Below are 17,699 nucleotides of genomic sequence, written 5' to 3' on the forward strand. Positions count from 1 at the left end.
AAAGATACAAATAGAAATTAACTTCTAATTTCGTTTTTGGTAATACACATGCGTTATTTTGAAACGTAGTAATGTTCTTAGTAGGCATGACAATGGTTGCCCTTTTAATGAAAGTTCTTATATCATGACAATTATCAAACCAAAAACCCTTTTAAAAAAAAAAAAAAAAAATCAAACCAAATAACATGTCATATCATTATTAACCCCCTCAACAACAAAAAAAACATACCTACATGGTAAAATGGTTTTTAGGGATTTAGTTTCTTTTTATATAAGAGGAGTAATAAACGTGTTAAAAGGTAATTTCTATATTCGGGTAGGGTTTGGGTATGGGTTCGGGGTGGGTACCTATATCCCCGTTACCCGTCTCGTACTCGCATTTTGAAATCGGAGAAAACTCAAACCCATACTCAAACCCAGTCAAATTGGGGTTGATTTCGGTGGGTACCTACGAGCACATATTTTGTTGCCATTCCTAGTTCTTAGGTTGATTATACTTGGGATACTTTAAAAACTATTAGGAGTGTAAGTGGAAAGAGCCGCTTCTACACAAACGTGCCTCGCAACGTGATATTCAATGTCCCGCCGTGCATCCAAACAAGTGAAGGTGAGAAAAACACAAGAAGGGGGGGTTGAATTGTGTTTTCTTTTTCTCTATTGAAAATCTTCTTCTGATATCACTTCAGAAGCTGTTTGAGAGTGCTTCTGATGTGATAATACTTCAGATGCAATTAAATTGCTTCTGATGTATTGTTCAGAATCGGATACGCAGCGGAGTAAAAACAGAGTAGAGAAAAGAAAGAGAGACACAAGCAACTATACTGGTTCCTTCCACAAACCGGAAGTAGTTCAGTCCCCCTTGCACTTCCAAGGAGATTTCCACTAAGAAATAATCACACATATTACAACTTCTCAATACTACACCTAGTATGAGACTTCACAAATGCTCAAGCACACATGCAAGAGACTTCCTTTGCTCAAGCACTAAAGCAAGAGACTTCTAATCAAACAGAATTACATAGAAAATTGTTTGAGTTTGAACACTTGATATACAATCAGTGGTGTTCACAATACAATGCAATTGAAAGACTCTAGACTTAAGAATTTCTAAGATATATCCAATCAACACAGAAATTCAAAGTGCTTTTTTGAGAAACAAATTGGGCAGAGTTTGGGCGCTTTTAACTTGTTGTATTGTCTCTACTGATCTTCAAGTCTTCATTCCTTTATATAGAGATGTGTAGAGAGACGTTGAGATCGTTAAGCACGTAAAAGAGTCATTGAGAAACCTTGATCAAATACCAATGATCTTTTTCCTGATTTGGATGTTGTCCTATAAAGAATCACGTTCAAATCCATTCCTATCTTGAACGAACATTTCTGCAGGCAGAGCTGTTATTTTGTCTTGTAGCGTAGACACAAACAGAGTCGTGGAGGTAGTGGTTGTACACTTGTACTTTGTCAACTCTTCAATGAAGGACAAGCACCCAGTGCTTTTCAAATGAACGTTGGCACCTTCCTTTTAGTCTTTCGCTCTCTTAGACGAGGTTAAATCCAATAGACAGCTCTTAGAGTCTTCAGGTTGAATCTTCTGATCAACTTGCAGTTTCTGATGTTATACAGCTTCTGAACAAATGGCTTCTGAAGGTCTTGCTTCTGATGACGTCATTAGATGCATTTTGGCTTCAGACGCACTTTAGACTTCAGATGCTGATTTCTTCAGATGCTTCTAGGTTTCTCTTCTTGTTGATTCCTTTGCTCTCTTTTGTTCTTCCAAGACCTATTATGTTGATCAACTTTGTCTATGGTCATGTACACTTGAACAAATATTAGCAATATCCAATTGACAATTTTTAATACCTTGTTATCATCAAAACTCATTAAGGTTTATTGTAAAACACATTTTGTTCCAACAATCTCCCCCTTTTTGATGATGACAAATGTAACGCCCTAGTCGTTAATTTAATTATTTTAGATTTATGTGGAGTCTTTTTATGATTTTAAAATAATATTTGTGGATTTTATGGTGTGTTATATTTTATTATATAGTTTATTTTAATAATAATTAGAATAAGTGAGAATTAGTATTAATTGGAGTTTTGGGGGTTATGTTAGAATTTATTAGAATTAAGGGGGAGTAAATAATATAAAGAGAAGTTAAGAAAGGAGTTAAGAAAGGAAGAAAGAGTCAGAATACGTTTTACGTGAAACAGACGAGATTTGGGAGAAAAACCAAGAGCAAGGGAGAGGAGCCTAGGAACCGATTGTTGTGCATTTTTTTTCTGCAATTCTAAGGTAAGGGTGAGGTTTACTGCAATTGTATAGGTTCTGAATTCTGATTTTGAGTTTAACAGATTTTGGTAGAAATTGGGAATTTTAGGTTTATGATGATTTAGTGGGTTTTGAGAGTAGAGATTGTGATTCTGATGATAGAAATAGGTTCTGAGTGCATACAGTAATTCATTTCACATCTGTAAACCAATTTGGGGAGTGGAAGTGAGAAAATTGGGATTTTGGGTAAAATTCTGGGTTCTGGTCGTGCTGATATTCATCGCTCGCCTAGGCGAGTAGACCTTCCCGCCTCGCGAGTGAGCAACTTCATGGCTCGCCTCGCGAGCAGACCCACTCGCCATAGCGAGCAAGCACCTGAGAGATCATGATTTTTGAAGTGTTGTTATAAGCTGTAAAATGGATAGTTTTATGTACCTAGATGATTTTAGAGAGGACTGGAGCAAGTTTTAGATTAAAAAGATGAATAGGGTGTTTAGAATTGAAGTTTAAGTGAGAAAAATTTCAAAACTCCCGAGAGCACCATATTTTCGTTCGCCTCGAGTTCGCCTTGAACTCGCCATGGCGAGCAACCCGTTTTCTGAACTCGCCATAGCGAGCAGGTGTGCTCGCGAGGCGAGTTGCCCAGTTTTGCTTTGTTAATTCTGTTTGTTGATGGATGATTTATCTTGATGATTAAGCATGGCTATTATAATGGTGTATTTTTCTGGATGTTCTAAATTGGTTATAATGAATTGATGCTGGCTGGAATGTATGCTTTCATTTAATTAAGTAATACATGAATGTTGTATTTTGGGAGTGGTGAGTCATATACATATATATATATATATATATATATGCATAGGTTGGGTTGTATGTAGATATACACAAGTGGGTCAGTTGCATAAGCATAAAAGTGGGAGAGCTTCGGCTCTGGAACGCCTTGTCGTTCAAAGTGGTGGAGCACTAGTTGCTCAAAGTGGTGTTTAGTGGTGAGGACTTATGTCCTGAAAATGAATGCTTTAACCATTCTACAGCGGAGAGGGCTACGATCCTGATTTTGGTACCACATGCATGGGTGTTGTTAGAGTTGTCTTAGTGGAGTGGTGATGAGTTGCATGAGTTGTTGAGTGGGTTATTAATTACCATTTGTTGATGACATTGAAAATGATGATATTTATATATTGTGGATGAATTATTATGATAGGGTGTTAGATTCAATTGATGCATTCATTATCTATATTATTGTTGTGAATCTCACCCCTTCTGCTTGAAAATGTTGCCCTTCCTAAGGGTAACTTGTAGGTGATCCTGAGTAGTTGGTGGTGGCTCAAAGTGTCTAGGGCTCTGATATGTGGGATGAGATTTTATCACTTAATTTCTTTCCTATGTATCAAATTTTGAATATTGCTGTTGTAGCCCTTTTGATGTTGGATTTTCTTGTTGAGGCTTTTATGCCATGAATATTTGTTGGAGATTATTTATATTGGATGTTGTGGTTAATCGAATTGAAAATATTCCGCTGCAAGTTTAATGATGATTTGAAGGATGTTAATTAAATAGATTTTTTTTATATTCTATTTATGATGATTTTGAAAATGTGATGTGACATGCCCGTTTAGGTTTTACTCTGATGATGAATTATTATTGTTTAATTGATTTTGGGAAACGGGGTGTTACAACAAACAATAGTATTTAAAATGTTCAATTGTTGTTGATCTAATTAACAAGTTGACTGCCAGGTATGAGGTTTGTAAGCTCCCCCTGAGTCCAATAGACTTTTAAGGTGAGGTTTGTAAACTCCCCCTAAGTTCTATACAAGTTAATTAAATTTTTCAATAAAATGCCCATAAGGTAATAACTCAGAAGCTTTTAACATTAAAAGATTAAGAGTTTAGAGAACGGTTCTATTAATTTAACTTGATTAAATTAATGGGGCTCAGAGCCTAAAAATACTATACAATTACTCCCCCTTTTGTCATCAACAAAAAGTATAAAAGAAAGACAAAACGAAAGAGAGTATAAGTATGAAAATGAAACAAACTCAGAAGTAAGTTAAATAACAGAGAAAATATATACATTAATCAGAAGCACAAATGAGTTCAGAAACAGTTAAAAACAAGAAAAAATAACACAAGCTAAAACAAATGTGTGCAACTAAGGGTTGGCTTGTTTTCTAAACATTTCTATCATCTGTTTAAGCATCTTGTTTATTTCTTCTTGCTGCTTCTGCATTGACTCTTGCTGAAGCTTCATCTCTTTCTTGAAGTCTTCATTGCTTCTGATTAGGTTTTCTTCTCTTGTTCTGGCTTCCTCATGTTTAGCTTCAGTAACATTCTTGTATTCAAGCAGAAGTACCTTCTGCTCTAATAAGTCCTTCTGAAGCTTCTTGACCTCTTTTACCAATGCAGCATTCCTCTGAATCAGTTCAAGGTTGGGAGATGGTGACTTGAGGTTGACTGAACTCAAGAAAGAGAGATCCAAATCTCTGGGATGCACACTATTTGGAATGAAGTATGTGGCTTCTCTTCCTCTTAAGCTTGAAGGATTATGCACCCATATTCTCAGGATCTTGACTTCTTGAAGACTGTTATCAACTCCTTTCAGCCAATCTTGAAACTTCTTCTGAGCTATATCTTGCTCATCCAAACAAGTTCTCTTAAGAGCAGATACAATGTAGTCAACTCTCTCATTCAGCCTATTCCACTGTTTCTCATAGTCATCTTGGTGAACCAAATCATTTCTAGTTTGAATGAGTTGATTCAATTCCTTGAAGATTTTCTCACACACATCTGTTAGTAAAGTAGAATCAAGAGAGATGGTTGGTGGAGAGGGTATCTTTGATGGCTTTGGAGAAAAGATGGGTTGGATGGCTAATTCAGATGATGAAGATTGATGATTGTCTGAGAGTGTAGGTAGAAGATCAGAAACAGATTCCATGATCACATCAGAAGAAGAGTTGATAGGCTATTCCTCAGCATCAGAGACATCTGATGAGATCATTGGTTCTGGTTCAGATTGAGTTTCTAGGGTTGGTTGCTCAGAAACAGTTTGTTCAGGAACATATTGTTCAGAGGGGTTAAAGGTTGAGGGTTCAGGTTGTTGATTTTCTGAAACAGTCTTTTCAGGGACTGTCTCAGAGGCTTTCTGTGGAGTTATACTCATCTTGTAACGCCCTCTCTAATTATTTGATTATTTTAATTAGTTTAGAATATACTTATATGATTTGTGTGATTTATATGATTTATTTTGATGAGTGATATTTTATTATGTTATATGTTGGTATTTATTAGTATAATATATATGCTATTTGATTTAGAAATATATATATATATATATATATATATATATATATATATATATATATATATATGTTATTTAGAAATATACATGATCTGTTATAGAAATATATGTGATCTGTTATAGAAATATATGTGATTTGTTATAGAAATGTATATTATTTGTTATAGAAATATATATGATTTGTTATAGAAATATACATGACCTGTTATAGAAATATATATAATTTGTTGTAGAAATATATGTTATTTAGTGTAGAAATATATATATGTTATAGAGATATATATGTTGTTTGTTTATATGATTATATGATTTATTAGGTAGCTTATTATATTGTTAAATAAAATAAGATTTGAAAATAAAATAAAATATTTAGTTAAGGGCTGTTTCGTGAATTTAGAGAGTTTAGTGGTGTAAGTGGAATAAGATAAAATAGATAGGAGGGGATATAAATAGGAGAAGACCTAGTTTTAGAAAAACATAACGTACGTACGATCAGTTTTGGAAAAAGGGAGAAAAAGCCATAGAAGGGAGAAGACAAGAGAGAGCTGCGATTTTCACATTCTAAGGTAAGGGTGAGACTAATAATTCAGTAATGTTAGTTGTTGTAATTCTGATGATTAATTGACAAAATTAGGATTGATTTAGAAAAGTTTTGGAATTAGGTCAAAACCCTTAAAATTGATGATCAAACGGTAAAACTGTGTTAGATTGATGTAGAGACCGTCCTATAACCTTAGAATATGTTTAGGATGAATTCTGAGATTGAAATTAGGCTTAGAACCTTGTTAGATGATGATTTTCGTGTAGAAAGTGATTTCTGCCCGAGCCGAAATTCATCGCTCGCCATAGCGAGCTATGAATCTCCCCTCGCGAGTGATGAGCTTCATCGCTCGCCACGCGAGCCTTTCCCCTTCGCCTCGCGAGTCTTTTTGGTACAGCTCGCCACGGCGAACAACCTTACTCGCCTCGCGAGCTTGACCAGAGAGCATGCAAGATTTCGTGATTTTGACTTTTGAGTTGAACCTTAGATGCCTTTGAGTACCTTTAGGTGTCTACTAAAGGTTAGAGGATGAATTAGAGCAAGATTGAACCTGGAACAACCTTAGTTGGGAATTTGGCTTGTACTCGCCATGGCGAGCAGATGCTCTCGCCTCGCGAGCACTTCCAGAACCGAGTGCATTTGAGGATTTTGAGACCTGAGTTACTTGGATTGATTAGGAGAGGAACCTTAGGTACTAATGAGACCTATTTAAGATGTTAACTGAGAACTGTGAAGCTATTGTGAAATGTTAAGTGATTATAATGTGATATAATGTTTTATGCATTACTTAAGAATTATTTGAATGTTTAAGATGTTGTTGAATTGAAATTGATATTATTATGTCATGCTGTTTGTATGCTGCCTATGTTGCTATTGTTGGTTATGTGAAATATTTATATGCCTTATTGGAAAATGTATGATGTTTAAGTTGTTTGTTGATTATCATTTGATATTGTTATATCTTGAGATGTTTACGTGTCGCCTATGTTGCTGTTGTTGGTTATGTGAAATATTTATATGCCTTATTGGAAAATGTATGATATTTAAGTTGTTGTTGATTATCATTTGATATTGTTATATCTTGAGATGTTTACGTGTCGCCTATGTTGCTGTTGTTGGTTATGTGAAATATTTATATGTCTTATGTGGAAAATGTATGATGTTTAAGTTGTTGATGCTTCACATTAATATTGTTATGTTGTGAATTGCTTGTGTTGTTTCTGTTGCTGTTATGAACTGTTAAGTTGTTTGTAATGTGATTTAATGATTAAATGCATTACTCGAAATATTATTGAATGATTAAGATGTTGTTGAAATGAATTGTTATTAAGCTTGATGTAATTTGATTATGCTGCAATTGTTATTTAACTAAGTTGCATGAGTATGAATAAGTTGATGATGAACTCCAAATTATTGGATGTATAAGTGATAAGTTGATTAAGGTGTCTTGTTGATAGAGTCCATGCATTAGCATTCATTGAGCTTTGTCCTCACCAGGATTATGAGCTTTGTCCTCCGCACGATAGGAGCTTTGTCCTCCGCACGATGAAAGTATATTAATACTTATGATAAAGATTGGTACCACATGCATATAAGTGTCTAAGTTGCATTGTCGCATTTGTCGAGTCAAAGTCGTTGTTGATGAATTATCATCCATGAGTTGTTAAGTTGTTGATGAATTATCATCTATGAGTTGTCGAGTTGTCTTCTACCCATGTGTTGTTAAAGAAGTACCTATGAAGATTATACGATATTTATGATGTGAATTATATAAAGTTGACTAAGATGTTGCTATGTTGTTTAAGATATTGATTACGATATTGTTTGTTGCTACGTTGTTTAAGATATTGATTATGATATTGTTATGTCGTTATGATGTTATATGTTGTGATGTATATAATTGTTATTATTAAGTGATGATTATGTTGTTCTATATATGATTAATTATTATTAAGTGAATATTATGTTATGTTATTGATGATGATCGAATGTTGTGATTACTTGGTAATTGTTTATCAAAGATGCTATGATGTTTAAGATGATTATGTTTAAGATGTTTATGTTGAAGATTTATGATGTTGATTATGGTGTTAATATGTTGTTGTTGTTATATTATTATAAAATGATAAATATATTGTTGTTATATTTTATAAGATGATGAATACGTTGTTGTTATATTAATATAAGAATATGAATATGTTGTTGTTATATTATTATATTATGACGAGATGATGTTTATGTTAAGTTGATAAGTTGTCTTTTATTCATGAATTGATAATGAGATGTTTGATGAATAATTATTATTATGAATTAATGATGTTGTTATGTTGTATATGAATTAGGATTAAGATGTTGTTATGTTATATATGAACTATGACCATGATGTGATGATCTATGTTTGTTACGATTTGGTTAATATGTGTTATATGATGATGATGTTTATAATGTGATGAATATGAAGTAAATGATAATTAGAAGTTGGTTGAGTTATTAAGAATTATTACGTGAAGGATTATTATTATTAATAGAGGAAGTTATTTGTATTGTTAAATATAATTATTGAATTATATGCTTGATATTATTGTTTTGTGAAATCTCACCCCTTCTGCTTGAAAATGTTGCTCTTCGTATGAGTAACTTGCAGGTATTAATGATTAGTAGGAGTGGTGGCTCAAGTGTCTTAGGTGCTCTGATACGTAACAGGATGGGAACTTTGTTATTACTTTTCTATTCCTTACGTATTGTTTTTGAAGATTTATTACTATGTTTTTAGAGTGGACTTTTATGAGACATTTATAAAGAGGTCTTAGTGCCAAAGACTGTTTTTAGTTATTGAGGAAATTCCGTTGCGAAGTATTAAAGATTTAGTTATTGAATTTTAAAGGATAAATAGTTATTTATTCAGTTTATGATTTTAAGAAAAGAATGTGACATTCCGTTTATGTGAATACTCTGATAAATGTTTATGAAATTTTTAAGCTGGGAAAACGGGGTGTTACACATCTCACCACCTAAATGTTTCTCTAAAGAAGATAGGGTTGATGGAGAAGATGGTTGTTGAGGTTGGTGTTCTTCTGAAATAACTTCTGTTGAAGCTACTTCAGAGGCTATTTATGGTTCTGGGTTTGGTTCTGGTAGAATAACATTGAGGGCAGGAATAACAGGAGGTTGAAGGGGATGATCTTCTGGCAGTTTGTTGCAGACTGCAATCCTCCTTTTGGCCATACTGATTGTCCTTTCATCAATGTTAGAAGGTTCAAAGGAGTATGTTTGTGGTTGATTGGAAGTTTCAGTTGATTTGGATTTGGGAAGAGGCTCTTTGTGGATTTTGGAGGATGGTGAAGGGTTTTTATACTCTTGACTAATCAGAGTATCATCTAATTCAAATGAGGATAGGGAAGTTGATTCATATGAGATAGAGAGGGTTAAGTCTGATTCTACATTTACAACAGAGTGTGGAGAATCAGGAATACCTTTCAGATTGTCTGAGAGAGTGGCTTCTGATTCTGATGCATGAGCTTCTGATGTGCCCTCTCCTCTTGGCACAGCTTCTTGTAACAGAACAGTTGCTTCCTTAACTGTCTGTTCTTGAACTTCAGCAGTCAGAGACATAATCTCATAAGCTTTCTCAACACTTTGAGGATCAACCTCAAAAAGTCATGCAGCCTTGACCTTCTCATCTCTTTCTCTTATATACTGCTCAGCTAGCTGCGCATGAATGAATAAGAATGAGAATTAAGATGATGATTCTAGGTTGTTGTTGTTGTTGAGGAACAAACAATGAGTTTTGATGATGAAGAATGAATGAATAAGAACAAAGATGATGATGGTTTTGGGTGTCCAAGTTTATTTCTTTCTTTCTTTTTGGATTAATGAAGATGAGAGAAGAAGAGGAAGAAAAATCTGAAAAGTATTAGGTGTTAGTGGTTTACACTAAAATACAATAGACCTTACATTATCCAACAATCCACTTTTAAAAAAAAATCAAAATGTTAAAATTAAAAAATTTATTAAGGTCCATGGTGGACCACCTTTAAATATGGTTCACTTTAGATATTTGGTGTTAAAAACTAACGGAAAGGACCAAAAGAGGCAACGACAGAAAATATAAGGGACCAAATTGAAACGTTTTTTAGTTAAGGGACCATTTTGAAAAAAAGAATTAAATTAAAGGACTAAATGATGTATTAAGCCTTTAATAATTAATAGTTGTTTTAAACATTATTGTATCTATTTGTCATCATTTTAAATAAAATGTAATTCATGCAAATTATTATTATTATTTTTTAAGTTCATACGAACAAATAAATATTTTATAATTTAATTTTTGTTAAGGATTATAATTAAATATTATGAGGTAATTTATAATTTAATAAATAAATTATTTTTGTTTAATGTTGTAAAGTTAGTGAAGTCTATTTAAGTATTTTTCATTGGAGTCCTTATTAGTGTACTCCCATTGGAGCCATTGAATCCTTGATAAGTACTTTTATTAAAATATTATAAATAAATGATGTGTAACATGAGGTCCATTTAATGAGTCTCTGTTAAAGAACTGTCATTGTGGATGCTCCAAGGTGCCGGAAACTCTAGTAATATTTGAAGGACTTGTTTAGGGAATTTGTATCAACGAGAGCATCAAATCAACCACCCACCAATCCAGGGGTGAAATTCAATTTTGTAGATGGTGAAAACATTCCACCCTTGAAACTAAAAATAATAAGTATATATGAAAAATTCTTTCAAAAAAAATAAATACATATGAATTAAGGATGCAAGTATAAGAAGTGAAGATAACAAGGATAGAAGTCACTGCCTTTCAACAAAAAAAGGATAGAAATCACTGAAGATAATAATCGAATACCAAAATGTCAAAATATGTAATAAAAAAGAACACTGGTGGAAGAAGATCCAATAACTGATGGTAAAAAACACAATTGCAGCGGTGGTATTAGAGCTTCAACAGTTAAAACTAATCAGAAAATAGACGCTAGGAATGTTATTTCAATTTCATCTACTTCGACATCTTTGTCCTTGAAATCAACCTTCTAAACAATAGCCTGTTTACCCCCAAGATGAATGCTTTGTTCTTTCTCATGCTCTACCTTCTCAACTCTTATCGTGTGCAACATCAATGATCAAGACAGTCTATGGATAACGCTACTGTCATTCTCCATATCAGATGAGAAATACAAGTGTTCTACAGACACCGCACCCTCTGTCTCTGCCTCAATAGATCCCTTTTTTGCCTCAAAAATTTGATATTACATCAAGTACCACAAACCATCATATTATCATTCCTAAAGGCAGTGAGTAAATTTATCAAATGATATAATTTACATGACAGCAAGACAAGATATTCAAACCCGGAAACCATCATAATGAATTAGCTGAAAGCCATTGGTTATACTCATCCATCCTTATTATGAAGGAGCTTGAACTTGCAGAACCTCCTCCGCCATATGCCTTCAAGTTGGCAATGCAGAAACACATTAATGTGTATTCAAGTATTAAAAATATCAAATAGGTAAGACAAAAAAAAAAAGTGGAACTAAACCGCACGCACCTTAGCAACTTCAGAAGTATCAGTAGCATTATCAGAGCTTCGCAAGCACATTTTGAGATTATTCCGTTGCATGAATATCACAGCTCCTATGGGCCTGTCATTGATGAAAATGCCCAGTTGATCACATTATAGAATTTGACAATTCTTTAACCAAATTAAAATCTACAATAAGAGTTGGCATGCAATCATGCCTATAAGTTGTTAGGAAAATATTTTGATTCTTCACTTAATCCCTAAGAACCAGAATCAAAAGAGGATACTCAGAGGAAGAATCAACAAATATTTAGAATTAACAAACCATAATCGAGATCCAAATGCTTTTTATCGATATAATAGTTTCCACGTATATATGTCACTGAATTTCAAGCCCAAATGCTGACAAGCGATTAGTACTGAATGATTGCAAGTTTTTTGTTCTTCTGAAGACAAAATTAGTGTAATGAATGACTATTCCAATCACCATGCTAATGAAAAGGTTGCTTAAGTTATATAGTCACATTTGAATTGAATTTTTATTACTGTCTCAGACAACGTCAACCTCTTGAAAACCCACTCTTCTTCTAACAAGATAATAATACAACTCAGACAACATCAACCTCTTGAAAACCCACTCTTCTTCTAACAAGATGATAATACAAACAAAAATTTAGTAAATCTTCAAAACAAATTACCTCACCTCAGACCAATAGCAGCACTTTTTACACTGAGAAGCATGCCAATTTCATCACTTAAGTTAGAGTTCCCATCTGCCCGAACTCCCTGCATAGTAACCATGGAAACAAAAAGTGATTAAAAATTTCAACAAAAAAATGGGGGACCACATTGCCAGTGCATGATTCTGTCATATTCAATTATTACAATCTAACTGGCAAAAATTAGTTATGCATTAAGCTCTAAAAAAAGCAGCAAGCAGCAGAGAAAATTCTTGGTACAAATTCGGATTTTATTTATTATTATTTGGTTAAAATGTCACTGATTTGTAGTGAAAGTTTGGCTACACAAACATGCACTAAATACAAAATTAGAGCATGTTAAGAACAATAGAAACTAAGGTGATTATATCCTGAATTATTACCAGACACTCTCCATAAAATCCTCTACCCAGCCGAACCCTGAAAACCTTATCCAGCAATTTACTTGCAGCATTCTGGCGAGCTAAAAGAGATGAATTTCCTTTAGCAATTAACTCTTCAACACTCAATTCCAGCAACTGCAATACAGATTTTTCAAAGGATAGGCAATATTTAGCGAATATACATAATAAACAGAGATAAATAAAGAGTAATAAATACAGATGTTTTTGCTTTTTGGAATGTCACAGTAAGCACATACAAGCAAGTTAGCAACAAAATAGATGGTTGCTATAGCCTGAAATGTCACAGTACTTCTTTATGACAGTGTAATAGAAAGGTTCTGATTTTGTATTAGTCATGGCACTTCAAATAACCAACCAACTTATGAAGTTGTTTATTCTCTTCCTAAGCAGGAAACAAACAGATGACAGATCAACAGTCAAAGGTCATAAGACATGTCTACAATCTCAGGAGGATGCATAGTTCTAAGTAGCTCGAACATATTAATCTATTTGACTTGGCTTAAGTAAATTACATCCTTTTGAGGAGAAGAAATCGTATATATACACAAATTTATTACTTAATCCATTGTATTTGTGTCAACTTAAATTAAATACCTGCTTAAACAACATCAAGGATAATCAGAAAAGCAACACCCAAGGATAATCAGTCATACCTGCTTAAACATGTATGGGTTAGAAATGCAGCTAAACCTCGACCGCCATTCACTCAGTCCAATGTTAAAGGGTTTAATGTCAGGCAAGCTCCAATGGCGAAGATCAGCATCCTCAATATACTTAAGAATAAGCTCCACTCGCCCTTTATCTTTTGAGTCCACCAAACTTGGAACCACACCCTTCAAAAAAATCCAAGCATCTTTCTACCTCAGCCATTGTTGCATGAGATGCAAAAGAACTAAAGCGCATAAACAAATTTAAATTCTTACATTAGAAGTTTTAATGTCTTCGTGTTTGTCGGTAAAGTACTCATAAACAGCTCTTGAACTACTCTTTTCATGGTTAAGATTAATCATAATATTCTCAGGACACTCATTTGTAGAAGGAATCTGTGAAAGCACCGATTTTCGATGATCAAACCCAATAATCCTAGATACATACAAAATACAAAATAATTACATCAATTATAATTAATCAAAATCACATGAGAAATGGAATTAAAAATACATAATAACAGAGTGCAATAAACCTACTTGCAATTTGATTGATGGGAAAGTTTGAAAATGAATTCCTTTGGAGGAAGAAAGTCAAGCAAATAGCATGTCTGAAGGCTTTCAATGCACAAATCTTCAACCCTATATTATAACAAATATGTAAATTTCTGTTACAATATTAAAAACAGAAACTTTACAATGACCCTTTTCACCCATTTCAATTTTTCAACTACAGAATCAAGTTAAGCACATAAATTAGAAAAAAGAAGAGAAAAAAATTAGTGGGTTGAAGAATGAAGAAACGAACCTGAAAGCGAGGGAAGGGACAGAAGAGAAAGGTAAAGAAAGGGAAGGGAGATTGTGACGAGTGTGGAAGAGGTGAGCAAAGAGAGAAGAGAAAGCTCCAGAAAATGAAGGGTAATTGTAGAGAACTACGTTGGGAACTTTGTCTTCTGAAGCTTTAGCTATGGCTTCTAATGCTGCATCTGAACGTAAGCTTCTATACCCAATTTCTACGCATGGAGGGAATGAGAATTGGATGTTCTTCTTCATCCCCCATTTTCCAAGCAAACACCATTTCATCTGAATGAGATTTATTTTTCACTGATTTTGTTGTTGTTCCAATAACCCTTTTAGTATGACCAAGACTTTAGAAGGTAGCCTCTCTAACATAAATTAACATTTTTAATTAATTACACAAAATTACCTAAAACCCCTTATCTAAATTAAAGTTTCACATTTGTTTTTTTTATATTCTCATTTTTTTCCTATTTTTCTTTCTTTGAGAAATTCCTTCAAAATAATAAAAGAGTTTAATTGTGGTGGGTCGACATTCCAAAACTGTTTTGCATAAACAACCAATCAAAACATTCTGAATTGCCATGTTTGACCCACGTTAATTAAAAAATATTAATTGATGTGGCAATTCAGAATGTTTTGTCCAGGCAAAAACCATGCACCAAAACATGTCCAAAAGTAATCAGGAGAAATAGAGCCTTACCTTTCCCTCCATTAAAGAAACACATGAATTGGTAGTACCCAAATCAATTCCAATGACATCACTACCAGCAGGCCTAGAACTGTAGTACAAAAACAATTTTACAATAAGCAAATTTGATGAAAAATTGAAACTGCCATACAGTACAGAACAAAGGCAAAACAAAGCACCTGAAAGGTCGAACCAAACTTGCCCACTTTTGAGCTGCATATGATGGCTTAGGTCAACTGCAAAACAATAGGAAAATTATTTTCTGAATAATGCTCATTACATGTAAAGACCAAAACAAATCTAACAACCACTATTGCATGAATGATGCCATGATATCAACAGTTATTATTAGTCACAATTCAAGAATCAATTATGAAATCATGAAAAATTGGACTGGGTGCAACAAAGCAGTAACAACCTGTCAGTATAGCCAGTCACAAAGGTAATCCAACAAAAATAATCAGTATCACAAAAAAATACACGGGTAAGACCAAAACAACTATAATCACCACTACCCTATGAATGAAGCCATGATATCAACCATTATTATTCACTATTTACTAGCCACAATTCAAGAATCAACAACTATTTACTAGCTATGCCAAATTAGACTATATGCAACAAAGCAATAGCATCATGTAATAGCAACAGACAATCCAACAAAAATACATAACCCAATAACCAGTAACACAAGAAATTACATGAGATTCTATTTTTATAGATAAAGTGTGTAGTACATCAAATCTGAAAACAACCAAAAATCAAAAGAAAGTTCTACAACTACACATAAGTGGAATTTATCTTCGCAAATCGCAATAAGATTCCATAATAACAGTACACAGAACCACGTCTCAGATTCACAGCTCTTAAAATCGATTATGTGAAAAGTAAAAAAATAAACTTTTTGAACAATTTAAGCAAAACCCGCAGATTGATGCGCTATGCAAATAACCTAATTCGTGAAACATTGAAAATAAATCTAACGATAAATGAGCAGAAATAGCGAAATCGGAGATGGAAGTAAAGCAATAGAGATTTACCGATCGAAAGGCAGAGACAGAGGAAGAAGCAAGATCGCGGCGGAGAGCACGGCGCAAGACGGCGGCCATAATGAATCGGAGAATAGAGAGAGAAAGAAGGGTTTAGTTTTGTTTGGCTGTGAAGTGAAATTGGGGTTTAGGGTTTTGGTAGTGACGAATGAGGTTATGAAATGTGCGGTTGTAATGATATAGGGGTGGGTGTATTCGTGTCCTTCAAGAAAATAAAGTTTAGACCCAATTTTCTCTTTTTTTTTTTTTTTTTTTTGTTAATATTACACCGATTTTTCTTCATAAATAAAAATTTAGACCAAATATTTATCCATGAGCTTAACTGAGTTGGCAATGATATTGCACTTTATATGAAGGGTTGGGTTCGAACCTCATACACCCCACTTCTTCATAATTAAATTTTGTGAGCTCTAGCCATTAAGTTACTTGATTTCTTCTTAACTATTTGTCACTTGGTAGAATTTAATAACCACTTGAACTTAAATATTTGGTTAATTATAGAATTATTTTACTATATATATATATAACACTATTAAAAAAAAAAATTTACTATATATAAAAGAATAGATCGAACGTAAATAAAATACTTCATTTGTCCCTAATTATAAGTACCTTTTCAAAAAAGTTGTGTCCCTAAATATAAGCCCTTGTACAAATTACTGGCTAAATTTATTTATTTTTTCCAAACATAACCTTAATTGACAGTACTATAAACAAAGAGCAATTTAGAATATGAAAAGTAACATTGACTCACAAAATAAACATATTAATGGTATTATCAACTTTTCTTTTTGATCAAGAAGACTTATAATATGGGACGAAGGAAAAAATAAAGACTTTTAATATGATTTTTTCATTTTAAAATTTACCATTTATCATTGTTGTTGGCGAGCATGTAAAACAATAAGGACATGTTAACATTTGAACCAAATTATTCTATATATTCATTACTCCCTTTGCTGCCAATTATAAGTAAAATTGATGTTTTAGGTTCATTAAATTAATGATGTATTTAGTTTATATTATGGACACATACATCATTAATTAAATAAACATAAAAAGTGAAATTTGCTTATAATTGGCAACAAAATGAGTATCTGTCTGGATTTAGTCATACTCATAAAAAGGAGGTCAAATTAGTCTCCATTTCAATTCAAGACAAATTAATCATATCTTCTTGACATCTCCTTCTGTACTCAAACTCTAATCTTAATCATTTTCTTGTGAAGTCTAAGAATGCATTCGAGAACTAAGTAAGTTTTGAGAGAAGCGGAGTGTTTATAAAAAAAAAAGAAAAAAGTGGAAAGAATTGAGAGGCATGAGAGTGGAGCGTTTTAGGGTTTAATTTTTTTTTTTTTTTGAAGAAAGGGTTTACTTTTCTTCACAATACAAAATCGTCTTAATATGGTGAAATTAAAAAATTGTATTGGATGGTGGGTTTTGGGTAAGTTTTTCAAATCTAATTTATGCCGTTATAATACTTTCAAAGTTAAAAATACATTAATCATAAGTATTTATTTATCATTCTCTATAAAATCACTCTCTCAAAAAATTTGAAATATTTTTCTATTTTTTCCTCTAATATCATCCCTCCAAAACCCTCCATTCCCTTCTTCTCCAAACTCCCAAACAGAGTGTATGTTTTTTTGTTTTCATCTCTACATCCTTTTTTTTCTAAAACAAATCCTATAAGTTAATAATGTTTTCATTTTCGTATCTTCCGTTAACATCTGTTACAAA

General features: G+C 33.0%; 1 protein-coding gene across 2 annotated transcripts; it reads right to left on the reverse strand.

The window, feature by feature from the left end:
• Positions 1 to 10,929: 10,929 nt before the first annotated feature.
• On the reverse strand, positions 10,930 to 16,119 carry LOC25483527 (uncharacterized). Of its 2 annotated transcripts, none has more exons than XR_005642140.1 (11): positions 15,951 to 16,119; positions 15,090 to 15,146; positions 14,923 to 15,001; positions 14,230 to 14,587; positions 13,962 to 14,063; positions 13,698 to 13,857; positions 13,428 to 13,607; positions 12,754 to 12,888; positions 12,350 to 12,437; positions 11,679 to 11,772; positions 10,930 to 11,578 (listed from the first exon to the last, which is right to left on the reverse strand). XR_005642140.1 is itself a non-coding variant. In XM_039826759.1 (11 exons), the coding sequence occupies exons 4-11, from the start codon at positions 14,502 to 14,504 to the stop codon at positions 11,489 to 11,491; spliced, it is 1,119 nt and encodes a 372-aa protein (XP_039682693.1). In that variant the 5' UTR covers positions 14,505 to 14,587; positions 14,923 to 15,001; positions 15,090 to 15,146; positions 15,951 to 16,119; the 3' UTR covers positions 10,930 to 11,488. The 2 variants fall into 2 exon arrangements, 1 of the variants encoding a protein (XP_039682693.1); XM_039826759.1 differs by having other exon boundaries at positions 12,355 to 12,437.
• Between the last annotated feature and the right edge of the window lie 1,580 nt (positions 16,120 to 17,699).

Source organism: Medicago truncatula, chromosome 1 (genome assembly GCF_003473485.1).
Source record: "Medicago truncatula cultivar Jemalong A17 chromosome 1, MtrunA17r5.0-ANR, whole genome shotgun sequence".
Classification (NCBI taxonomy): domain Eukaryota; kingdom Viridiplantae; phylum Streptophyta; class Magnoliopsida; order Fabales; family Fabaceae; genus Medicago; species Medicago truncatula.

Bases quoted from the DNA above. Each gene is read 5' to 3' on its own strand.
- LOC25483527 (XM_039826759.1), bottom strand. From the start codon at position 14,504: ATGAAATGGTGTTTGCTTGGAAAATGGGGGATGAAGAAGAACATCCAA. The intron at 13,858-13,961 runs GTAGGTTTATTG...GTATGTATCTAG, and splicing joins TCCCATCAATCAAATTGCAA to GATTATTGGGTTTGATCATC. The intron at 11,579-11,678 runs GTGCGTGCGGTT...GCCAACTTGAAG, and splicing joins ATACTTCTGAAGTTGCTAAG to GCATATGGCGGAGGAGGTTC.